The following is a 25,424-nucleotide window of genomic DNA, read 5'->3' as shown; positions in this document are numbered from 1 at the left end:
ATAAGCATTTGTGAGCTACAGCTCACTTCATCGGATGCATACTGTGGAAAATACAGCAGATGTTTGTTTTTATACACACAAACCATGAAAAAATGGGTGTTTACCACTACAAAAGGTTTTCTCTCCCCCACAGGAGAGTGGGATGGGGGGAGAGAAAACCTTTTGCAGTGATAAACACCCATTTTTTTATGGTTTGTGTGTATAAAAAGATCTTCTATGCTTTCCACAGTATGCATCCGATGAAGTGAGCTGTAGCTCACGAAAGCTCACGCTCAAATAAATTGGTTAGTCTCTAAGGTGCCACAAGTACTCCTTTTCTTTTTGCGAATACAGACTAACACGGCTGTTACTCTGAAACCTCTCCTTTACAATGTGTATGATAATCAAGGTGGGCCATTTCCAGCACAAATCCAGGGTTTAACAAGAACGTCTGAGGAAGAGGGGGCGGGGGTTAGGAAAACAAGGGGAAATAGGTTACCTTGCATAATGACTTAGCCACTCCCAGTCTCTATTCAAGCCTAAGTTAATTGTATCCAATTTGCAAATGAATTCCAATTCAGCAGTCTCTTGCTGGAGTCTGGATTTGAAGTTTTTCTGTTGTAATATCGCAACTTTCATGTCTGTAATCGCGTGACCAGAGATTGAAGTGTTCTCGGACTGGTTTATGAATGTTATAATTCTTGACATCTGATTTGTGTCCATTTATTCTTTTACGTAGAGACTGTCCAGTTTGACCAATGTACATGGCAGAGTATCCCCTGCAGCTTTCCTAAAGAGCAGAGCATGGTGCAGAGTGAATTACAGGGTCATGTCAAGCCAGAGCAGGCCCCTCCTCAGAGGCCAAGTGCAGTGCGATATTCTGTGCTGCTTAACTGGCCTCTGCATCACTGTCCGAGTCAATGACAGCAAGTGGGTTTACACGCAGTGAGTCGTAGTTGGGTGGTGGGGTGCCTGGCTCTGGTGGGAGTGCTCCAGGGGGAGGAACTTCATCATGGGAGTGGGTGATGATGTCCTCATGTTGGAACCCAAGATTGGTGTGAGCCTCCACCAGCTCTGACACGGTTGGAGGTGCGTCTGGGTACTGGGCCCAGGCTCGTTTCTGCTTCAGGCCTTTGCCCCAGCTGATGATGTTAATTATGGTGATCCACAGAAAGTCAATGATGATTTCTCCAAATTCAATGAGGCACAGCACCGAGCCCCCCATCCAGAACCCAAACTGGCCTCCCAGGCTTGACAGGAGCCACACAATCTGAAATAGGAAAATGAAGTCAGGACCCACCTACCCTCAGCCCCAGGAGCAATTGGGCAGCTGTGTACTCGGGGTGTGTGTGTGTTAAGTTTAACTAGGTGACTATCCACACCTAGATCACACCTGTAACGTTTCGCTGAGTCCCTCATGTCGCAGGCACAGAGGCATGTGAAGGCAGCGGCTCACCCCAAAGGAGATTTCACAGCACTCCTTAGCATCACTTTCCCCCGCCCCAACCAAGGATAAAGGAAGAAATGGGGCAGCGGCAGGAATGTAGACGGGATTGTGAACCAGCCTGTGGAGAGTGGTTCTGACCCACCAGGAGTGTCTGAACTCCACAGGAGTTCAATCCCACGGAGCAGAACAGCAGGTGCATTTACCACCCAGTCCAGGGGATGGGGACACCTCTAAATACTTCAGATTAATCTCTATGGGGAGCTGCAGGGACGCTGCTCAGAGGCCGAGATTGGCAGAGTCATTTCAGTGGGAACTCTGCAGGTATTTGGCTTCTGGAAAAGGCTATGGAAATATGCTCTGGCACGGGTTTAGAAGCAGGAGCCTGATACTGCACTTACGGTTGTAGCCGCAGATTCCGAGATGGTTCTGTAGTTATACTCTTGAAAGTAAATATTTAGCTTGATGATCCCATTTCTGTAGGACACAAGAATTAGTTCAGACTAAATTCTAGCCCTGTACACCCTGTGCATTTACTCAGGTGTGGTTCCAGCTCGTCTCTTTTGCTCCCTGGGAGGGGCTGGGCTTGCATTTGGGATCAGGCTTCCCAAAGCAGTGCTAAGGGTGACATTTATAATATTCTTTCTGTTAACCACACAGTCTGGAATGTAGAGGAGGTAGAAATGGTAAGACTGGTTGCTGGGGGAGAGATCTTGTTCTCAGGCACCTTATAAACTGAATCCCTTAAGGGGTCAAAGGTGCATTAAAAACACAGAGCAGCCTAGTGACTGTATTGGAAGTGCTTTGAGACTCTTGGGGGAACTTGCCAGGAGCAAATTTCTGGGAGCCAATTAGCAACCTTTCATCTGACTGACTCATCTGAATAACCCATGAGGTCTGTTCTGGAGGCAGCCAAGGGATGGGCATAAACTGTGTGCTAGGGAGGCATTTGGTTTTGCCTGTGTTAGCATTTTCTGATGGTTTTTAGAGCTGTTCACGAGGAAAGTACTGGAGCTTAGTTTTGTAGCCATTTGACCCCATTTAAAAAGAGACGTGGTAAAGTTAGGCTTCTAAATTCATAATCAAGCACCTAAATAGGAGCTGACTTTTCAGAGAGGCAAAGCAGCCTCTCTCCCACTGAAGCCAATGGAGGCTCTCGCCACTTCTAGAAGTGCCTAACATTGAAGTATGAAAATTTTGGCCGCCATCTTTACTTACTCGTTTCTGCCAACTCTCTGTCATGGTGGTGTTGGGAACACTGGGGCATGGTCACTAGGTAACTCGAGGGGATGGTCAGCAGTAAAAACATTAAATAAAGAGGTACAGCAGCTCAGGACGTTTTCCCTCCAAAACAGGCTGGCTTTGGACTATCTCTTGGCATCCCAAGGAGGGGTTTGTGCCCTTATCGGGCCCCGATGTTGTGTATATGTAAATGATAGCAGTTATGAAATCTATGAAAAGGTGGTACAGGCTGAGGCCCATGCCCGAGCCGGAGCACAGGTTGCCTATACTGCCCCAGAGAACGATTGGTTGCAAACCTTGTTTTCAGGCTGGGGTTTGTCGTCTTGGCTTGGTGGTTTATTTAGCCTGCTATTAAAATTTCTCTTTCCTGTATTGCTTGTATTATTGGTATTATGCTGTGCGGTATCATGTGTCAGGGCCCTTTTGCAAAAGTTAATAAGTCATTCTCTTCAGGGCTATCACAAAGTGCTTATGCAAAGTCATATTGTAAAGAAATAAGTAGCCCAAGTGAGAAAACTCAGAGCCAAGGCTGTTGAGTGTTCTCAAAGGGGGGAGTTGTTGGGAACACTGGGGCATGGCCACTAGGTAACTCGAGGGGATGGAAGACCACGAGTGTCGATGAAGCCCCCTTGCACTAGGCCCCGGTGTCCTTGGCCCCCCCCCCCCTGCCTGGAGGCACTCGCAGCAGCTCTGTGTGCTAGGCCCAAGTGTCCTTGGCCCCCCCGCCTGGAGGCACATACAGCAGTTATGCTGAGAATCTGCAACAGTATGTTGCAGAGTCAGACTGCCTGAAACTAAGCAAGGCCAAACAGGGGAGATATGGAAGAACAATGCTGAATAAAGCAGCTTTATGTGTAGTTTAACAAATGATACAGAGAATCAGGAAACTAGCTGGGAACTGGATTGGCTGGCTATATGAATACTTGGAGCAGCTTGCTATTGGATAAGTATGCTGGGAAAAAGGATGTATAAAAGCCTGTGTAACTTCCTGCTCTGTTGTGCAGGATTTGAGATTTTATTCTCCCTGTACCTTTTTGCAGCTGCAAATAAACTTTTCTGCTTCTCCACCCCGTTGTGATTATTGGGTGTAGCACACCGGGTAACGAACCACTCAAGCTGTTGTTCAGCCTCTCGGCACTAGGTGCCGGCAACAGTGGCACTTCCTGTTTTCTTCTGCCTCAGTCTCTTAAATCTATTTTATGACTGTAATATTATTATAGAATTAGGGTAACTCCAGTGAAGGCCTTGTTAATGTTCCTCTGCTTTTTGCCACAGAACTTGGTCTCTCGCACATCACCAAACCTCCTGGTAGCTAGCTGGTTTTACTTTCATGTTCCGCCAAGCATTATTATTATGCTACTTCTGTCCATTTTTGCCAGACCTTTTATGGCCAGCCTTGCATTCATTCTCTAATTCAGCACAGGACCTGCAACTTTATCTGTATTCATCCCTTGGGCAAATGGACTTCAGTTGCAGCAAACCTCCCTGTCCTGCCTCAGTTTAAAACACCCAAGTCTGCAAATAACCCCAGGGTAACAGCACCTAATACTCTGACTCCACAGGGGAAGAGTCAGGGTCACAGATCTGCTCCAGGTGGTTGCCTCTAGTTAATTTCTCCCTCAGAACCTAATCACATGGTCTCACTCTGCACAATGACATGATTTCAGGTCCACTGTAATCTGGACATAGCAGCATCCTCCACATTATGCAGACTGGATGGGAATATGGAACCAGTTTCTCTATTTAACATTGTTAGTTCGGGATCCTTTACGCTGCTTAGGAGTTGGAGCTGGAATTCTGTATAAACAAGGAATGCAACTGCTACCCCTAGGACAGGGTCTCAGGACAAATGTTTTGGTGGCCTCAGAGTGCGGCCACCAACTCTTGCTGAAAGAAAAGGAGTAATACAGACTAACACGGCTGCTACTCTGAAACGACTCTTGCTGGTGGCCACTCTCACACTTTTCCTAAGATACTTAATTAGCTGTAGGAAAACCAAATAAATATGCATGTAGACACGGCCAAATTATTGTAATTTATTTATTGCTAGCTAGCAAGTCTGTTGTGAAAAGTGGTATTAACAAACATACAAGTATCACTTTTCACAGTAGACTTCATCAGCCCTGGCAAGCCTGGGGACAAATTAAGCCCTAGATGGAGGGTTGGGGGAGGCAGTGGGGGTCTGGAGCCTGAAGCCAGGATGAAGCTTGAAGCCGTGTGGCCAGAGCCTGGGGCCTGCCACGGTGCAGCCAGAGCCCAGGGCTGGAGCCCACAGCTGGAGCCTGAGCCCCACAGCCCTGGGAAGGTGGGGAACTCATCGGCTGCCTGCTCCACCAGCGTTGTGCCCCAGGTGACTCTAAGGGGGGCAGGGCCCAACCCCCTGCTGGTAGCCCCAGCAACCAACACCAGGGCGGTGCATCCAGGAGCAACAGGGAGGGAGAGGAGGCTCTACTTTGCCCTCTCCCCCACATCACACTCAGGAGGCTGTGGCCACAAGAAAAGCTGCTGGTTGCCGCATATGGCCATGGTGGCCGCCTTTGAGAAACGCTGCACTAGAAACAACGACGACAAGTGTCAGGCACATGGAAATCCATGGGTCAGCATCGCACGTGCTCTACACCCCGGTAAAATGGTGATGCCAGAGTAGCCTGGGTGTGGCTATGAAATCCAAGGCATTGGTTTTCTGCATGAGGAGAAGTGACTGTTCCCGAGCACAGACTTAAAACCAGTTTCCTTGTGCCTTCCTGTGAGGGTAGAACTAGTTGCATTGAGGTCTGTTTCACCTGGGTTTAGGGCTTGATATGCAAGACACAGGGCTGATACAATACCAGTGTCAGTCCTATTTTAGGGAGCTTAATGTTCACACAGTTTGGTTGCAATGTGACCTGTTTCTATCTGATTTTTTTTAAGCCCACCTCTAGCACTGCATTCGGGGCTCTGCCTTTATGTCCAGCCTCCGCTTTCACGTGACTTGTTTGCTGCATGTGTGCACGCATCCAAAAAAGTCAGGAATTTTCAAAACAAAGCTATAGTTTGGGTTTGGAGTCAGATTATTTCTGCACCACAAAGGCAGAGTTCAGATTTCCCACTTGTCCGAGGCCTCAGTTCAGATTATCAAATAGTAACAGCCATCTCCATCCAACCTGGTGCACTGGATTGGCTCCTTCTGGGGGCAGGCGCCAATCCAGTGTTTTCAGGTGGGAAACCCTGCCTCCCACACACGAGAGTAGGGGGTGGGGGGTGTTTGTTTGTGTGTGTGTGTGCTCTCACATGCACATACAGGTGCTGAACTTTGGAAACCTGTGGCATTTTTAGCCCTGGTCTCTGTTAAAACTTATTTGGAGCTGAAAAGAACCTGCTGTGTTCAATATGCTTTTTAGCTTAAACTCTGGTTGCAGGTTTTTGATTTGCCTAGTTTGGAGCTATGAAGAGCATGGTATCTGCATGTGCTTCTTCTGTGATTGTCTGCCTACATGGACAGACAAGCACCATGTCCAAGAATTTGCTCTCCTCCCACATGCTTGGGTTGATCGTCAAGGTCTGAGCTAACCTAATGTCAACAGGCACCTCTGTTTTTACTCACCTGTCCAGAGTCACATTTGTCGACAGATCTCTTTCATAGGACAAAATATGGAAAATCCAGTCCTAGAAAAAGAAAAATTGATTCATAACTGAAAAGGGAAATATTCTCTCTGAGCCACGTGTGCTCTGGGGGAGGTAAAATACCACCTACACGGTCCACAAGAAAGCTGGAACCTCTGGCACCTGCCTATGCTAAATAACGATTGATATTACACTACATAAAGGAATTTGTGATTCAGTCAATAGCAGTTGCAGACAGGTGACTTTCCTCCAGGCCAGAGAACCAGGGTCCAGAGAAGCAAATCAACAGGAAAATTCCTGTTGAAATGGTAAAAGGGGTAATTTTACAGAGCTTCCAATTTTCTATCAGTCCATGTTACAGGCCCTGATATTTTAGCTTCACTGTTCTCAACTGATGATGAGAGAATGTGGTGAGGTGACTTCGGGAGAGTTTGGGAAAATGGGATCAGACCAGAAACAGAGTCAAATTTCCATCATTGGAAGGATTTGGGATCTGAACTCAAGTAAATGAAACCTTCCAAAAGGCCAGTTTGATGAAGTGAGTTGCCTATTATGGGATAGGGAGTGGCAGTGTTTCTTAGCAAGTGGAGTGGTAGATGAGACCTGTCTAGAGTTTGAAGAGGTGGAGGACTTAGCCCAGGGGAAGCATATCCCTTCACAGAACCCTCAACCTAAAACTTTATACCCAGTGGGGATGAGTGACAAGTTAACTGCAAATAAAACTAGAGCTCTAAAAATACATGGAGGATAATCTGCATCAGTGTTAGAGAAGAGCATTTAAAGAGAAAATAAAGTCCAAATACAGTAGGGAAGAAGAAACAACAGGAGTATCTTTAAGTATGCTGGAAGTCAGCAAAATTAGAGAACAGGAGGCAGGGGTGTTCTGAAGAGTAGAACTGGGTAATTATAAATACTGTTCCCATGTCTGATTAGAAAGATGTCATAGAACCTGTATCTGTTCTGAATAAATCACTTTTATTACCCAGATGTTCTATCTAGAAAAATGGAGAAAAGTGTTGAATAATGTATTCAACAACTATTATCTTCACAGCTCTAGTAGATCTGCTGTCAATCTGGCTCCTGCCTTTTTAGTCTCCAGGTAATTCCCTGGTTGCTCGGAGCACTGTTCATTGTTGCAACATCGGCTCTGTACTGTGCCGATCCAGAGTGAGCCGACATAGTTAGTGGCTCTTACCAGTGATAACACCAAGACAAGTGTCGCTTCTACAGAAGCATTCACCAACTATGGAATGAGTCCCTGAGTCGTTCTCTCAGGTTTGCATAATTGTTCTAACCTGTTCTTAGATAAGCAGAAGCTGTTAACATGGGTTTGTACCAGAGGAGGTGACATTTCCCCATGTTTATTCCCCCCCCCCCCATGTTCCTCAGACGTTCTTGTCAACTGCTGGAAATGGCCCACCTTGATTATCTCTACAAAAGTTTTTGCCCCGCCCTCCTGCTGGTATTAGCTCATCTTAAGTGATCGCTCTCCTTACAGTGTGTATGATAACACCCATTGTTTCCTGTTCTCTGTGTATATAAATCTCCCCACTGTATTTTCCACTGAATGCATCCGATGAAGCGAGCGGTAGCTCACGAAAGCTCATGCTCAGATAAATGGGTTCGTCTCTCAGGTGCCACAAGTCCTCCTGTTCTTTTTGGGAATACAGACTGACACGGCTGCTCCTCTGAAACCAGAGGATGTGACTCCCATCTAAAATCTTGTTGAAAATATTGTATGATGATGTATTAAACATATAGAATGTGGTCATACAATTAAAGACTTGTCATGTATATGTAGAGCCCTGCACGGATGCAAAATTTGTATCCGCATCTGATCTGCGATCAGCAAACATAGTCCACAGATTTGCAGATCTATATATATACATAAAGAGGCAGAGTTAAGGCTTTGTGTGCAACCTTAATTTTGACATTTCCTGACCTTTGGCTGCTTAAGTATGCAACCTGAACATTTAATGAATATATTTATGGAATGTTGAACTTTCACACTGGCTATTCTATGAGATCTTATCACACTTTTCTACTTCAGACAACACTTTCATCTAGTACAAAGGTGGATGGTTTTTGTTGTTCTCTGCTATTGAGAGAGGGTAAAATCCAACAGGATTTTAGAGTTGCTTCTCTAGCAGGCTCTAGCTGTTCTTGGGTAAGTGAAATATGCAGATCATAGTGAGGTGTGTAAGCTAGACAGGAAGTTTATGGTGAAATGGCCAAGCCCAAACACAGTAGCCTTCTGTTATGCCTGAGAGTCCTGTACCATGTTTCTATTGTATAGCTTTGGATGGGCAGCTGTCCGTGGCGCAGTGAGTTACAAAGGCGAGTGCGGTATTTATTTGAAAGAGGAGGCCATTGTTCTCATTATAGTTAAAGAACATCTAAAATAATGAATAATTAAGGGCCGGATTCTGCTCTCACTGACACCAATTTTACATGGTTCTAACTATCAGCTATTCCTGATTTTCATCTAAGTGAAAGAACGGAGGCCTTATCTGCTTTTTAAAACCAGATACAATATTCCTGGCTCCAATTCTGTTAAATAAAAAGCTCTCCTTCCCTGTTTGTATTTCACAGCCTGGAGAGTCTGTCCTCTGCTGTATGCTGACAAAAGTGTCAATTAGCAGAGAGGGAGGTTGCCTCGCTGAACACGTTAACCTCACACATGGAGGGAGTCACTTGGGTAAAAACATTTCATTATCAATCTACATTTTAAAAGTTAGAAATTGGCTTTACCTCGGAAGCCTCAGACGGCCAGTCTGCCATTGATATGGTCATCTTGTACTGAGTGTCACTGGAAAGAAGACATAAGAACATTAATACACAGAATTTCTCACTTTTCTTAAATTATCAGAACTTTAGTTTGATTTCAAACACCCCAAAAAGGATTTTAGATTTTAAGATCATCACTGTTCAGTGAGGAATGAAACGCAGGATTCCCTCCACCTTGAGAACTGCCAGAGAGAGTTTATTTACTTACTTGCATGTTTCCTTACAAGAGTCAATACAAAACTGCCTGTGTCCTATACTTGCTCTCAGTGAAGAATAGCAATATGCTGTTTGGTGAAAACAAAAAGCAAACAATCCTTTCAGATGAGAACTTTGCTGCTGCACAAATTTGCATCCCCTTTAACCTTCTGGTTTTTTGGAAAACCATTTAAGCAAAAACAGTTAAACTCTTAGACGACGTAACACTTTTTGCAGATAGCTATTATTAAGGGCTTAGCAGATTGATTATGCAGCACTGTACTACATAAGATAGATCTTCATCACTCCAGTAGGTATCATGGGCTGTCACTTGAAATAGAAACTCATTGAATGTAGTAATGCACCTTGTTTTACTACAATCCCTTTTCTGTGAATGTCTGTCACAAGAGAACTGCAGCACTCAGAAACATTCAGAGCAGACACAGTTGTGTGCTGAGGATTACATCTATTCTGTGTCACCTTGTATTGAAGGGGCAAATTCATCTGGGGTCTGTACAAACCTGTGGAGAAGTGCTGACCTTTCTGTGCTAAGAGACCTGAAATGCAACAAGGCCGGTGCGGTGCTTTCTGTTCACTTCATAGCAGAAATCCCTGTTGTCTCATACCATGTTGGTGTTACCAGCTGGTCATCTCTGTGTGAGCAGCCTTCAGCTAAACTGCTATGGAACTTGAGGTTTCTTAATCTGATGCCAGAGCTAAGAACTCTGCCACGCTACTCACTATCCATCTGGTTAGCAAACAGCGCCACTGCTGAACTCATACAAGGAAAGTGTTTAATTCAGTTACTTAAAATGTTCCTGACGGAGCCCTGTATGTTTCTGATCCCTTTCCTGATGCATTATGGGGCCTTGTTACTTCATGTTCTTACCCCAGTCTGGATCAACTTCACTGTTGCAATAATTTACCCCTTCAGGTAAAGGAAACAGATAGTGACCACACCCACAGTTTTCGAACATCTGAGCTTGGAAACAGGAGCGCAGACAAGCCTGCAAAAAGGGGACAAGGAGCCATTTAGAACTGGGACATGCTCTCACGCTGATCAGTGCATCAAAGAGTGCAGAGACCGCTCCCAGATGCCTTCCTACCAGGGCCTATTCCTCCCACAATGAATGGAAGATTTTGGAGACTTATGTTAGGAAAAGCTAATTTTGCACAGGGAGCCAGTTTTGCTGGTTTAACAAGCTGAACTGCATGGTGTGACTTGAGGCTGATGGTTCTTACAGGTGGAGTGATAAGCATGTACAAATCAGAATGCACTGGCAGACTATGGAACTCAGTAGTAGCGAATGGTTTGGTTTACAATTCCCAGCTGTTAAATCTTTGCTTTAGAACTCCAGCTGGCTTTGCTTTGCACTTTTACTGCTTTGATATCTAGTGATCTCAAAGCTCTTTACCATGGTGAGTAAATGGTAGTAACCCCATTTAACAGATGGAATAATGGAGTCTCAGAGAGCTTAAGCAGCTTACCTCTAGTCACACACAAAACTGATTATTTAGGGTTGCTGGGGAGTTATATGAGGTTTCCAAACTGAAATAAAAAGTAAGTTAAACTAAACCTATGGACCTTGACATTATTTCTTGGCCTTATATGGCATATTCTTTATTTTCCTTTGATTTATGAACATTGATGGATAGTATCCCTGACTAGGTGGTGGACTCCATTTTTCAAAATCCTTCTAACTTCTATTAAAATGTGAAACATTGGAAAGTTCTTATTACAGAGAGCAGCTCTCTGAAAGCTGAATTTTCTTCTCCACCCATCCACATCCTTCCCATGAGACAGTCATGGCTGCAGCTTACCCTATGATCGAGGCTGCACGTTCTGATTAGCCTTTCAGTCTCGGGCCATTGTGAAGCAGGATGATACCCCTAAGACATTGGACTGGGATATTTGATGAAGGAGTGAGAGAAGAAATTGGAGACTAAGAAAAGAGAAAAACCCAACACCTCCAGCTGAATGAAGGGAAATGTCTAAGTATTTTACTATAATTAGTCATAGAGCAATGAAAAAGTTCCATTTTGATGACAAGTCTTTAAATGTCCCTTGGGAGATATGCATTACATATGGACTGAGGCAAAATTTAGAAACCGTTAAGCTAAGTATTATTTATTAAGTACTGATAGTGTCATTTCAAGTGTCCGCTTCATTAAATATTTTAAAATTAATGTAAAGGGGTCTAATGAAAACATGTATATTGTTAGATATGTGAAATACCTACTACTCCATAGAGCCCATCCCCAGGCTTGGGAGGGGTGTGTTAATCTCCAAGCCAGCTGTAAATGACTCAAGCAAAAGGGCTTCTGCTGTTCCACAGCAGTCTGACATTTGTCATGATTAGGAAATATGTTCTGCTTAAATATCCCTCAGTTCTCTTGTATTCCATTAGGCCTAGTTACAGCCTTGTGAGTTTAGAAACAAACGCTATGAAAAGCGCAATATAAATGCTAAGCAAACATATCTGGTTTCTCTCCCGTCTTTGATTCTGAAGAAGAAGAAAGGCCTGGGGTGAATTTGCATTTCCATCTAGTGAAAACCAAACTTCTGTTTTCAGTCTCAAGTGAAATAAATTCTTTAAGGAAAACAAGATAATGAAAGAACAAAAGTGAAGTCTCCATGAGAGAGCCACGTTTGTGTGCTTAGTTCCTGTCACAGGCATCAGCCTTTGTGCCTGCCTGTCTCTGCAGAAGGCAGAGTTGTTAGCAGTTTAAAGTTGTAGCACACCTAAGTCAAAAGATAATATTTATACAGCTACGTAGACCAGAGATACCTTTAACTTCCCAATGCCTATGAAACAGCAGTAATCATGCTGTTTCCCAAAATAACTGAATATTACAGTCTGAAGGAAAAGTAGATAATCTTGAATGGCTTCCTATCCAGAATTGTGGTAGCTGTTTATGTTGCAATCCACCCAAGACTGTAGTAGTTATTCTAGACTGATTTTACCCTCCAATATTCTAACCGAAGTAGCCTGGGAAGTATACACTGATTGTTCAATAATCCCTTCTGAGTCCAAAGCACATCCCTAGTGCACAGGTGTAACGATTACATTACAACTCCAGGCCCATTGGCTAGTTAACTCACTGTTCTATAATAAAAGGATTGCAGTCAATCATCAGACACACACAAATCAAACATTATCCTCTCACGACCAACAATGAAATTCTTTCCTTATTGACACTGTGTAAATATCACAGTACTTCTTTACAGGAGACCTGCAAAGGCAAAAATTGGTTTGTGCCTTTTGCTGCTTTATGATGACAAAGGGTCAGTAAGGTGTGAGATTAACAAGCTATATATTGTCCTGTTGGTGATTTAGCTGAGAAATATCAGGAATGTAGAGGCTTGTCAGCGCTTTTTCTGCTGGCGGACTCTAGAGAGGCCCCAGCTGTGGACTGGGAGCCTTCTCAGCCCTTGCTTAAGTTGTGGAAGAAACAGATGTTATCCAACAAAAGTAGAAATTTCAAACTGTCCAAATAAAAATTCTCTTCTCACCCCCTCAGGCAGATACCTTCTGGGTATCTGTGGGGCCATAATGCTTGTCAATAGTGTCTTGTAAGAAGAACAGAGCAGAGAAGACCTGAATGTGGGATGTGCTCAAGCTGGATAATTTCTCTTTAAGAAGTGTTTCAAGCCCCCTTTATCCTTCATAAAGAAGCAAAAAAGGGGGTCACACCCATTTTCCCCCTTTGTGAGTCACCTTTAACACACTAGCCATACCCCATGGCAATTCGCACCGTGCCCCGCCTCCAAAGGGATAGCCCCCAGACAATCTGCTAAAGCAGGTGCAGGCCCAATCCTCCTCAGCTGCTCCCTGCCCGCTGAGTCTTTACTGTTGGCTCCTTTCTATTGTCTGACAAGGACGTTTGCAACACAGGAGGCAGAACGGTCATTCAGCAGCTCATCCTCTAGCAAACCCGTTTGTTGTCCTGTGCACTGCTCTGCCAGGAGGGGTGTCCCCTAATTAAGTCTGACTTTGGGATCACTGGACGACAAGCCCCTTTCACTCTCTCTCTGTAGATAAGGCACAAGGACTTTCAGTTCCTTGAAAGAATCATCAGTTTTCCTATAGGCAGTAGGAGCCCCGGCTAGGATGCCTCCATTCCTCCCCCTCTCCTCCCCGCCAACAGCTCCATTTCATGGGAGAGGTCTGATTTCACAGTCTGTGACCTGTTTTTCACAGCTGTGAATTGGGTAGGGTCATATGGTAGCTTCAGGGGTAATTTATAGCTACAGAGATTCTGGGCCATTTCTGCTCGGCTTTTGTTATGCCCTGCTAGAGTCCTGCTAAGTGCCGCAGGCGGTGGAAACCCAAGTGGCCTTAGAGGTGGGTGAATTGCAGACACAGCATTTAGGACGGGAACAGGAGGGGACATTTTGAACATTGTGGTTGGAGTCACCCTATTGCTGCCTTTGCTCTGATTTCAGGATGGATGGGGGCCTCCAGCCATGGGGCTTCAGAGGGAACTCTATTCTGGGACGCTCAGCCCCGAGACAGAAACTGGGCAGCAGTGTAGAGGCAATGAACAAAACCAGACAAAGCTCACAAGTGCTGCCCGGCTGGACCAAGGAGGTAAATCACCCTGCTCTCCACCAGCACTATTGTCCTGAGTTTGTTCTCTGATGTTTTGCAGGGACACTTGTCCCTTAGGGCTCCCAGCCTTTCTAAAGCCCTAGGACATCCTTCAAACAAAACAGCTCTCTGGTACTTTCACCACATTCATTTTGGTTTTGTTCTGGCCAACAAGTTCTCACTGGGTGAGAACATCTCACTTGGAGTCCTTGTCCATCTTGGCATTTCTCTGGGCCCCATGTGCAGGCTCCACCTTTGCTTTATTCATTGTTGAGTTTTCCCATTACTTTACTGCTAATGCACTTATTTTGGTACATCACATTTTGTTGCACCCTGCAATTTATGTGGGAACTTTTGTCATTTCCCCTTTATGGTCTGACCCTTTAATCCATTCAAGTTTGCCCAACAGTTTGCCTGTTCTTCTAAAATACACTCTACTGGAAATCAATTTACGTTCTGTACTCCTTTTCTGTTCTCTCCAATCTTCTTAACAGTTTTTATCTGGCAGAGACAGACAAGCAAGCCTTTGGATGCTTGTCTGAAGGTAAGTAAAAGGGAGGAAAATTGGGAGGGATCCAATGAGAATGTATAATATATTGGAGGATGCACAGATATTCTAGATTCTGACTGCTTTGACTTGTGTATAATAATCATCCATGTCACCTGAGCTCCCACAGTCTCTTCCAGGGACCAAAAGCACAACAAAAACATTTTGCTTTTTCGGTTTACAAATAGCTGTTTTGCTTGTAAGTTGCACTTATTGGAATTCTGTGCAACCATAGGGAATGTTGCAAGGCAAACTTGCTAGGCTACCGCTTTGCAGAAAGCTACAGAACAGCAAAAAAATAAAGCTTCCAACTGGACAGAGTGAAAAGAACTATTTTCCACCATGTCTTCACTCTGCTCAGCAATCTGTGTAGTAAGATTGAGAGACAGAGAATTACATTGAACTGGATTCTCTGTCTAAGCAATTTAAAAATTCCTAGTGGCTTAATATAACTTGGAATAGATAAATTGTTAAGCTTTGATCCTGCAAACATGCACACCAATTTTCCAACTGAACTCATTGGGAACATTCATATGTATGAAGTTATGGACATGCATAATCGTTTGCAAGATTAGGGCTCTCATTTGTGTTTGTTTCTTGTGCTTCATGCTTAATGGTTATTTTAGAGATTCTGATCTATTACGTTTAACTTATTCTCTAGAATCGTTCATATAAATTAAGAATTTAAATTGCTTAAAAGATTTATTTTTAAATTGTTTTAATTAATAATGCTTTTTACCTGTATGGAGTAGGAGGTGTTATATTCATTATAAAGATTTTTTACGGGGACATCTGACCCATTCATAGTGCAGTCGCTGTAGGGATAACCCATCCGCTCAAGTTCATCCTGAAAGAAAACCAAACCCACCAAATATCTGTATGTTGTAGTCATAGTTCCTTTCTGTCACATTTCAGAGTAGCAGCTGTGTTAGTCTGTATTCGCAAAAAGAAAAGGAGTACTTGTGGCACCTTAGAGACTAACCCATTTATTTGAGCATAAGCTTTCGTGAGCTACAGCTCACTTCATCGGATGCAGTGAGCTGTAGCTCATGAAAGCTTATGCTCAAATAAATGGGTTAGTCTCTAAGGTGCCACAAGTACTCCTTTTCTTTCTGTCACATTTGTTTGGTGCGAGACCATTTCAGACACGCAGATCCTGCAGTTTCCCTGAAATGTACAGTCCTGGAGAGGCTATAACATCCACAGGTTGCAATATTCAAGGAACATCATCTTTGGGAAATGCATGGCGCTGAACTGGAATTCTTTGGTGCTCAGGAGGAGCATGGGGCTTCCTGGATTACACAGCGAGGACCTCCTCAGACCCCACTGCTCTGTGACCCCATCTGATTGTCTCTGGGGGAGGATTAATGGCAGATCCATGGGTTCCACCCTGTCCCAAACCCCAGGTTATACGTTCCAGTGACAACTGCATTATAGCCCATAGAAGGGAAGGGGAGGATTGAGTGAGAAGCTGGGATCTATGATGAGGGGGTTGTCTTAGCCACATTCAATGCATGGTAAAGGCTGACAGAGGCACAGCCAGCAAGACCAGTAGTAACCAAGCAAAACACCTAGTACCTTATTCACTGAACGTACAGAAAGAAACATGACACCTGTTGTCTGTAGAATTCTAGGAAGATTATGATGTTAATGACAATTATAAGTATGCTCTGAAGACTAACGACAAGGTCAGTCAGGGAGTGTAACATTCAGGTAACTGCACCTTAGTGAGAAGCAGGGGGCAAGGAAGAGGTGCCCTGCCCCGAAGACTCCATCCAGTTACTTTAGCTGCAGTGTTAAATGTAACTGGACTCGCTTAGCACTGCAGCTCCTGACACATGGAGTGAAGAGGCAACAATTACCTAGGCTGCGGCTTTTGGCTTCAATAAATCAGTTTACCAGATAAGTTGCATTCAATCTTTCATAAACAATGTTCCAAGCCGTAGCTCGAATATAACTTGGCTGTTTTGGACTGAGCCAGTTCAGTTAAGATTGAAAACAAACTTGGCTGCTGCCCCATCAGAGAGTCTTACTTTCTCCGACAATTTGTTCTGATGAAATGTCACACATACCACTAATATGCCAATAGAAGTTTCTGTCCCAGACATGGCATAGATGCCCTGGTCTTTAAGAAACGGGAAACTCTTCTGCTCATGCAGCATAAGCCTGGCCCCAGCAGTAGATGTGAGGTAGGGAATGTAGTCTTGTTGGCTGATGTCCAGAATTAACTTCAGTCCTGTGGGCACCAAACACAACATTCAAAAACCCACAACATGAAGTGCAGCATTTATATATAAACATGACTGTTTAGAGGAACTCTCTTACTATGCAGGGAAATCCCTCTCCCACTAAGAGAGGAGAACAGACCCTTCATCCTTAGATTGACCATTGTTACACTTGTTAATGCTTTGAAAAGGACTCTTTCCTTCCCACACATTGGCTGAGTGTAACACCTGATTCTGTCAGTGTTTTCCCAGGTATTCAGCTGAGATGCACTTTTCTTAAAGTCATCCCATTATTCTGTGTTATACCCTTTGCCATTCCATATATAATCCATGTCCTTCTTTGGGATTTAGCCCCTTTCTAATCCTGGCAGACAGTTATCGTTTTCCTATCCATTCCCTGTAGCTCCAAGAACTCATTCAAAAGAACATAACGGCCATACAGGGTCAGACAAAAAGGTCCATCTCGTCCAGTATTCTGTCTGCTGACAGTGGCCAATGCCAGGTGCTTCAGAGGGAATGAACAGAATAGACAATCGTCAAATGATCTATCCCCTGTCGTAGCCCTATATGATACCATAAATCGGCCTCTTCAAAACATGTAACATCTTGCTTTCTGCAGATGAAACATTTCCCAGCTGTCCTGTTTCCTTTGTTCCTTGGGGGTTTAGTACTTACCAAACTCTGCTCCTGGGTTGGAAGAAATCAGGGCTTCCTCATCCATGCCCCAGTTAAAGATGTAGCAGTTGCCATGGTCAGGATGATAGATCTGGGTGAAATTTCTGTAAGAATCATGCATAGTAAGGTGTGACCCTCTAAGGTGGTAAAAGAATGGGACTAATTGATCCTATGTTTTGATATCTTGTAGTTGTGCCTGGGATGTACAGGTAGCTTGTTTATTTGCTGCACACACAAATACAACAGTTTATTCTGGTAGACGATGCTCAGTTCCTAAGTGGTGTAGTTTCAACCAAATTGCTCTACTGAAAAATAGCAGCAGCAGCTCTTTGTGGGACTTCAGAGAGACTCGTTTGAAGTTTTTCTTTTATTAATTTCCGTGGCAAGATTTCATTTTTTCCTATTGAATTTGACAGTGTCGCGGGCTCGTTGTCCCATAGAAATCCTTCCTGCTTCTGAGACAAGCATGGTGCTGGTTGGCAAAGGGAGCAATACACTAGGAGCTAGATCAGAGCTTCAGGTCGGTGGAGGTGCAGTGCTAACAAGTGTCTTTAATGGTGTGAATTATTTCAGGGCTCCTCACTTACAGGACCCTAAAGCACTGGGAGGAGGCTTAAATTGTGCCATCGATATGTTGTACTTAGCCAAAAACCCAAACAGAATTTAGAATATGGTATTTAAGGACCTTGTAAATAAAGTATTTTCCAGTATCAGTGGAGGCAGACTGGGGGAAGGGGATGTTCCACATTTAAACACAGAACTAACACGCAAGCGTTCCTTCTGGGAATGGAACAAAGTGCACAGGAGACGCTGTGACTTGAGCCTCAGTTGTGCCTACGGTGCGTCCTAGAACGGAGAAGTGCAGAGCTTCCCTGCCCCACAGTTGCTCTGGAAAGCCTCATGCCTCACGCAGGCCCAGTACCTCTAGAAGCACAGCCATTGTGATACCCACAGCACGGGGCTAGCCAGGGCTCATCTCCTCGGGGAGGTCACTGGCACTGCTTGGCTCAGGGGAGCACCAGGCCTGACCTTGCGCCGAGAGAGGGAAAAAGGTTCCTTGTAGCACCTACCCCTCGGCCCTCTTGCTCACCTGTGCAGGGTATAGACACAGTCTTGCCCACAGAGCCAGCATCTCAGAGGTACGTGCCGTCCCGTGACAGAAAGGAGCCTGCCTGGGATTTTCTATTGAATGCTACAGTGTGACATAAGTGTGGCACACCCAAATAAGTGCCTGGCTTAGGGCTGTGATAACTGACTTGCCCTAGGGCTGTAATAATTGACTTGCCAAGTTTAGATAACTACCCAACTATTTGTTTGTTGATAATTCTTGTAATATCCTGTACAGAGCAGTACTGTGGGAAGGGCTCGTTACAGCCCAGGTTGGAATCATACACTCAGTTCTGCAGAACTGCAGATACAAAGGGTTTGTCAATCACAAGGCATGTTGAGGGAAGAAGTGTACACTGGGCCAAATGCTGTGCTCTAGGGTTAGTTATTCAGACAAACTCTCACAGGAGCCATTTGAGCTCTGAAGGTGCTCGTCCCCTCTGAAAATCAGGCCACTTATTTATGTACTCGACTTTAGGGTGTGAAGTTTAAAGATTGGCCTTAGTTCCTTTTCTGGGGTCATGAGGAGTCGGTGACAGAGCTGGGATTGGGACTCTTCTGATTCCCTGTCCTGTGCTCACATCACCAGACCCACCAGCAGCGGGTCAGAGAGAAGGGATGACTGGATGATTAACAGTTGCTGAGCTGAGCAGAGCACCTCTCCGAGGTCTCCTGGCACCAAGGGAAGTTCGTACATTCTCAAACACAGATGGGCAAATACATCTGTTATGAGCATTGGCTCACAGTCTCTCCTCTGTTAGCAGGTAGAGCCCCCACTCTTGTCAATATAGGTTCCACTCTGAGAGCATGTGGAGGGTACAACCCTTCATAATAACGAGCGAACCCATCAACTTGTGTTGGAAGACTGCAGAGCGGACATTGGGTGTCCAGGCGCCCTGCAGAGTAACGGCTCTCACTCCATGCATGGAACTCCACTGATATCCAAATGGTAATCAGCAACCTTGGGAATATGCCCAGGGCAATTGGCTTTGTTGCTGACAGGAATAAAACATGCACAGACTCTCCACCTGGTACACAGACACACTGGCATTGTTCTGTGTTGGGACACTTGGTACAAATAAGACCGTGATAGAAGAGTAATTAAGTCTCTGTGCTTATGTTAGTTCCAAATCATCCACCAGTGACCGCAGGGTGTTAATCAGCAGGCGCATTTTCAATTACTCAGTCTGTACAAATGGAAGAAGGAAGATGAGAAAGATTAAGGGTCTAATCCTGCAGCTGTGAAGAGCACATAATTCCCACTGATTTGGAGGGGAGCTTGGAGTAGTGTTGATATTAACCAATCCATAATCACCCTGCAGCCCATGTACATGTCTGCTCTTTTGCTCCTTAGGGTCATTTCTATTGATTGACATGAATATTATACATAATGTAAATATTATAATTAATATTCACCAGCAAATTCCTTTGCAATGCTCCTATGCAGAATTAAATTGATCTCAGTTACCCAGACTTTACCAGCTAAGCCTTAAGTGTTGGCTTCTCAGTATGCCAATCTGTACATGTAATTAAAGTAAGAACACTATCAGATTTCACCAGTAGGGTTTTTCAAGTTGTGTGTTGGAGCCTGTGGACAAGAATGAGATACTATAAGCAGGGAAAGTGAACAAACTCAGATCAAATAAAGACCAACCTGCACCTGCTTCTAAAACTCAAACCAACCCCAGCCTGAGAATATTTTACTCTGCCCCTGCATGTCCACTGCAGCTGGGATCTTGACCTGCTGCTCACAAACCGGGAAGAATTAGTGGGGAAAGCAAAAGTGGATGGAAATCTGGGAGGCAGTGACCATGAGTTGGTTGAGTTCAGGATCCTGACGCAGGGAAGAAAGGTAAGCAGCAGGATATGGACCCTGGACTTCAGGAAAGCAGACTTCGACTCCCTCAGGGAACGGATGGGTAGGATGCCCTGGGGGACTAACATGAAGGGGAAAGGAGTCCAGGAGAGCTGGCTGTATTTCAAGGAATCCCTGTTGAGGTTACAGGGACAAACCATCCCGATGTGTCGAAAGAATAGTAAATATGGCAGGCGACCAGCTTGGCTTAACAGTGAAATCCTTGCTGATCTTAAACACAAAAAAGAAGCTTACAAGAAGTGGAAGGTTGGACATATGACCAGGGAAGAGTATAAAAATATTGCTCGGGCATGTAGGAATGAAATCAGGAGGGCCAAATCGCACCTGGAGCTGCAGCTAGCGAGAGATGTCAAGAGTAACAAGAAGGGTTTCTTCAGGTATGTTGGCAACAAGAAGAAAGCCAAGGAAAGTGTGGGCCCCTTAATAAATGAGGGAGGCAACCTAGTGACAGAGGATGTGGAAAAAGCTAATGTACTCAATGCTTTTTTTGCCTCTGTCTTCACTAACAAGGTCAGCTCCCAGACTGCTGTGCTGGGCATCACAACATGGGGAATAGGTGGCCAGCCCTCTGTGGAGATAGAGGTGGTTAGAGACTATTTAGAAAAGCTGGACGTGCACAAGTCCTTGGGGCTGGACGAGTTGCATCCGAGAGTGCTAAAGGAATTGGCGGCTGTGATTGCAGAGCCATTGGCCATTATCTTTGAAAACTCGTGACGAATGGGGGAAGGCCCGGATGACTGGAAAAAGGCTAATGTAGTGCCAATCTTTAAAAAAGGGAAGAAGGAGGATCCTCGGAACTACAGGCCAGTCAGCCTCACCTCAGTCCCCGGAAAAATCATGGAGCAGGTCCTCAAAGAATCAATCCTGAAGCACTTACATGAGAGGAAAGTGATCAGGAACAGCCAGCATGGATTCACCAAGGGAAGGTCATGCCTGACTAATCTAATCGCCTTCTATGATGAGATTACTGGTTCTGTGGATGAAGGGAAAGCAGTGGATGTATTGTTTCTTGACTTTAGCAAAGCTTTTGACACGGTCTCCCACAGTATTCTTGTCAGCAAGTTAAAGAAGTATGGGCTGGATGAATGCACTATAAGGTGGGTAGAAAGTTGGCTAGATTGTCTGGCTCAACGGGTAGTGATCAATGGCTCCATGTCTAGTTGGCAGCCGGTGTCAAGTGGAGTGCCCCAGGGGTCGGTCCTGGGGCTGGTTTTGTTCAATATCTTCATAAATGATCTGGAGGATGGTGTGGATTGTACTCTCAGCAAATTTGCGGATGATACTAAACTGGGAGGAGTGGTAGATACGCTGGAGGGCAGGGATAGGATACAGAGGGACCTAGACAAATTGGAGGATTGGGCCAAAAGAAATCTGATGAGGTTCAATAAGGATAAGTGCAGGGTCCTGCACTTAGGACGGAAGAACCCAATGCACAGCTACAGACTAGGGACCGAATGGCTCGGCAGCAGTTCTGCGGAAAAGGACCTAGGGGTGACAGTGGACGAGAAGCAGGATATGAGTCAGCAGTGTGCCCTTGTTGCCAAGAAGGCCAATGGCATTTTGGGATGTATAAGTAGGGGCATAACGAGCAGATCGAGGGACGTGATCATTCCTCTCTATTCGACATTGGTGAGGCCTCATCTGGAGTACTGTGTCCAGTTTTGGGCCCCACACTACAAGAAGGATGTGGATAAATTGGAGAGAGTCCAGCGAAGGGCAACAAAAATGATTAGGGGTCTGGAACACATGACTTATGAGGAGAGGCTGAGGGAACTGGGATTGTTTAGTCTGCAGAAGAGAAGAATGAGGGGGGATTTGATAGCTACTTTCAACTACCTCAGAGGTGGTTCCAGAGAGGATGGTTCTAGACTATTCTCAGTGGTAGAAGATGACAGGACAAGGAGTAATGGTCTCAAGTTGCAGTGGGGGAGGTTTAGGTTGGATATTAGGAAAAACTTTTTCACTAGGAGGGTGGTGAAACACTGGAATGCGTTACCTAGGGAGGTGGTAGAATCTCCTTCCTTAGAAGTTTTTAAGGTCAGGCTTGACAAAGCCCTGGCTGGGATGATTTAATTGGGGATTGGTCCTGCTTTGAGCAGGGGGTTGGACTAGATGACCTCCTGAGGTCCCTTCCAACCCTGATATTCTATGATTCTATGATCAAAACCAGAAATCCTGTGGGATATGTGGCTCTCGTATTAACTAGGGAGCATTGGAAATCTCTTGATTCACTGAGGTAAGCTTAAGAAAAGCAGCGACCCCCGGAGCTGCTGAAGCCTATTGCAGTAGCTTTGTCCATCACTAATTACAGGTCAGGCGCATGGTCTTCGAGGTTGAAGTTTTTGAATTGAGGTTTTCTTTTTAAAATTAAAAAATATTCTGCCATAAACCTGACTATGTGGGTTGTTTCCCCTGCTGCACTCCGCTCTCCCTGTGAAATAGACTCAAGTGTAGGCTCTGTACTGGCTGGAACCGCAGAGACAGAGCTGCAGCATGAACGGAGGTGTCTTTTCCCTTTTTTTAAATAACTGACTATTTAAGAAGTTACCTTAAATTTTGGTTGGAGGCTTTAACAGAAGCGAGCATCCAGTAACACTCCAAATGGGGAAGCTGTGATGGGAATACCCAGTTCAAGTTTAGGCCATTTAATAATTTGATTTGAGATTCTGTTATAAGATCCCTGCTCCATTCAGGCTAATGAGCACCCAGCAACACTGGATGGATAAAAGCCAAATTGCAATTCATTGCTGTAAGGAGTGAGACTTGTGTGCTGTTTCTATTACAAATTAATACAGACTTCTAGATAAACATTTTTCTTTGCCTTTTAAGGACTTGATTCTGTACAATGAAAATATTTAGAAAGACAATAAAAGGAGCAGGAATCACACATCAGTGTGAGGCCCTGGCTCGTACATGATTTAATAATTCATAGTAGTAGTAATTATTCATATTTCCAAAGCGTCTAGGAGCCTCTGTCATGGACCAGGACCCCATTGTGCTCAGCATTCTACAGACACAGAAGAAAGTGGTCCCTGCTCCGAAGAGCTTCATACTCATTTTGCCCAGTATAGTTTCAAGTGACACAGAGTAAGTAGAAGTTCAGTGGGTTCCACATACCTGTAGCTGCAGGGCTCTGCCCCATACAGACATGCTAGGATCATGTCCTCTGGCTGGTAGCCCATCCTGATCCTCTCTTGCAGCGGGACTTTCGAGAGGATGCTAGTAGACTGTAGAACGTACCATTCTGTCACTGCTTGGGCTGCGCTGGTGAAGTTCCTGTAGATGCACTGGGGGGTGTCCTTGTGGTGGCACTGAAGACACATGGAGTTAGATATTAATGTGTAACTAACAAACAACCAGCAGGCGGCTGGCCTTGTGTTCAGAGGGATGGGATAACCTATGGGCTGGAGTAGTGGCTGTGGCCCTCTGTAGCATTCACAGGGTATTGGGGTCACAGCATACAGGAATGTAAATCCTGTGGCCACCTCCCAGCCCACTCCATCACCACTACCCATATGGGTATTTGCATGGCTGGCATGGATGCCCTTTCTGCAGAGCAAGGACATCTAAGTGCAGCTCTGCCCATGGTCCCCAGGGCAGGGCTTCAGTGGACTGGTGCATCTAACACGGGCCTTCATACCACAGGTGAATTTCACCTTGGAACCCATCTGCTGTCGGTTGCACCTAGCTCAGTTACCAGACGACCCTGCTACTGTGCACTAGAAGATCCCTAGTGTGCTACTCCCATGGAGTGGATAGCAATGTACTAAGGAGCTTTCCGGGTGTGGGAGCAGAGTCCATGCAGACCGTCAGTGTGCAATACATTAGCATGAGAGAGATTTACACACCAGCTTGCTGGGCACTAACTTTTCATCCACACAAGCCCTGAGTGTTTGATCCTGGTGGGGGCCCTCAGAATCCCTAATGAATGACTGCAGCCAGAGTCTCGGGTGTGTCACCTGGGGGCAGGATCAGGCCCAAAAGATTAGAAGTGAAACAAACTGGTTCTAGGCTGGTGTGATTAGAAAAATCTCAAACCCAGCAGCCCCCCAGTACGCCAGTGTTACCAGCGAGTCCTATGGAACAACCTTCCAGAGATGCACCAGCCTGATGGAGCAGCCCCCAGCCATACACCCAGTGTGTCACTCTGCGGGAAATCATTTGATATGGGATCCTTGCTCAGTTCCAACCAGCTCTAAACTGAGAGAAAATGACTGGAAATGATGCACAGAACTGTGCCAGGGCCCCTTTATGAGCCAGCATGGACCACATGATGCAGCTTTTCAAGAGAGAAACCTGGTGGAGAAACAAAATCCAGAGGCCCCATTTGTGCTTTACGTTCTAGCAGAGGCTATGTCTCATAGACTCATAGGTATTAAGGTCAGAAGGGACCATTATGATCATCTAGTCTGACCTTCACAATGCAGGCCACAGAATCTCACCCACCCACTCCTGCAGTAAACCTCTCACCTATGTCTGACCTATTGAAGTCCTCAAATCATGGTTTAAAGACTTCAAGGTGCAGAGAATCCTCCAGCAAGTGACCCATGCCCCATGCTACAGAGGAAGGTGAAAAACCCCCCAGGGCCTCTTCCAATCTGCCCTGGAGGAAAATTCCTTCCAGACCCCAAATATGGCGATCAGCTGAACCCTGAGCATGTGGGCAAGATTCACCAGCCAGATACCCAGGAAAGAATTCTCTGTAGTAACTCAGATCCCACCCCATCTAACATCCCATCACAGGCCACTGGGCCTATTTACCATGAATAGTTAAAGATCAGTTAATTGCCAAAATCATGTTATCCCATCATACCATCTCCTCCATAAACTTATTGAGTTTAATCTTGAAGCCAGATAGGTCTTTTGCCCCCAATGCTTCCCTTGGAAGGCTATTCCAGAACTTCACTCCTCTTATGGTTAGAAACCTTCGTCCAATTTCAAGTCTAAATTTCCCAATGGCCAGTTTATATCCATTTGTTCTTGTGTCCACATTGGTACTGAGCTTAAATAATTCCTCTCCCTCTCCGGTATTTATCCCTCTGATATATTTATAGAGAGCAATCATATCTCCCCTCAACCTTCTTTTGGTTAGGCTAAACAAGCCAAGCTCCTTGAGTCTCCTTTCATAAGACAGGTTTTCCATTCCTCAGAT

The 25,424-nt window shown here is 45.0% G+C and overlaps 1 protein-coding gene across 5 annotated transcripts in view; it reads right to left on the bottom strand.

Moving 5' to 3' along the window:
* LOC140918037 (epithelial sodium channel subunit beta) overlaps positions 1 to 25,424 on the bottom strand; it is a 51,610-nt gene that overhangs the window by 5,687 nt on the left and 20,499 nt on the right. For 3 of the 5 annotated variants that reach the window (XM_073361606.1, XM_073361608.1, XM_073361605.1), the window contains 10 exons: positions 23,390 to 23,583; positions 17,290 to 17,393; positions 16,462 to 16,625; positions 15,129 to 15,236; positions 10,140 to 10,257; positions 9,264 to 9,339; positions 9,020 to 9,077; positions 6,249 to 6,310; positions 1,825 to 1,900; positions 327 to 1,249 (listed from right to left, as the gene is read on the bottom strand). In XM_073361606.1, coding sequence (XP_073217707.1) covers positions 869 to 1,249; positions 1,825 to 1,900; positions 6,249 to 6,310; positions 9,020 to 9,077; positions 9,264 to 9,339; positions 10,140 to 10,257; positions 15,129 to 15,236; positions 16,462 to 16,625; positions 17,290 to 17,393; positions 23,390 to 23,583 — 1,341 coding nt within the window. In that variant the 3' untranslated portion in view covers positions 327 to 868. Of the gene's footprint in view, positions 1 to 326; positions 1,250 to 1,824; positions 1,901 to 6,248; positions 6,311 to 9,019; positions 9,078 to 9,263; positions 9,340 to 10,139; positions 10,258 to 15,128; positions 15,237 to 16,461; positions 16,626 to 17,289; positions 17,394 to 23,389; positions 23,584 to 25,424 lie in introns of those variants that run through there. The other 2 variants (XR_012161060.1, XM_073361609.2) reach the window with 2 other exon arrangements.

Source organism: Lepidochelys kempii, chromosome 10, assembly GCF_965140285.1.
Source record: "Lepidochelys kempii isolate rLepKem1 chromosome 10, rLepKem1.hap1, whole genome shotgun sequence".
NCBI classification, from domain to species: Eukaryota; Metazoa; Chordata; order Testudines; family Cheloniidae; genus Lepidochelys; species Lepidochelys kempii.
This window is presented reverse-complemented; position numbering and strand designations above follow the sequence as displayed.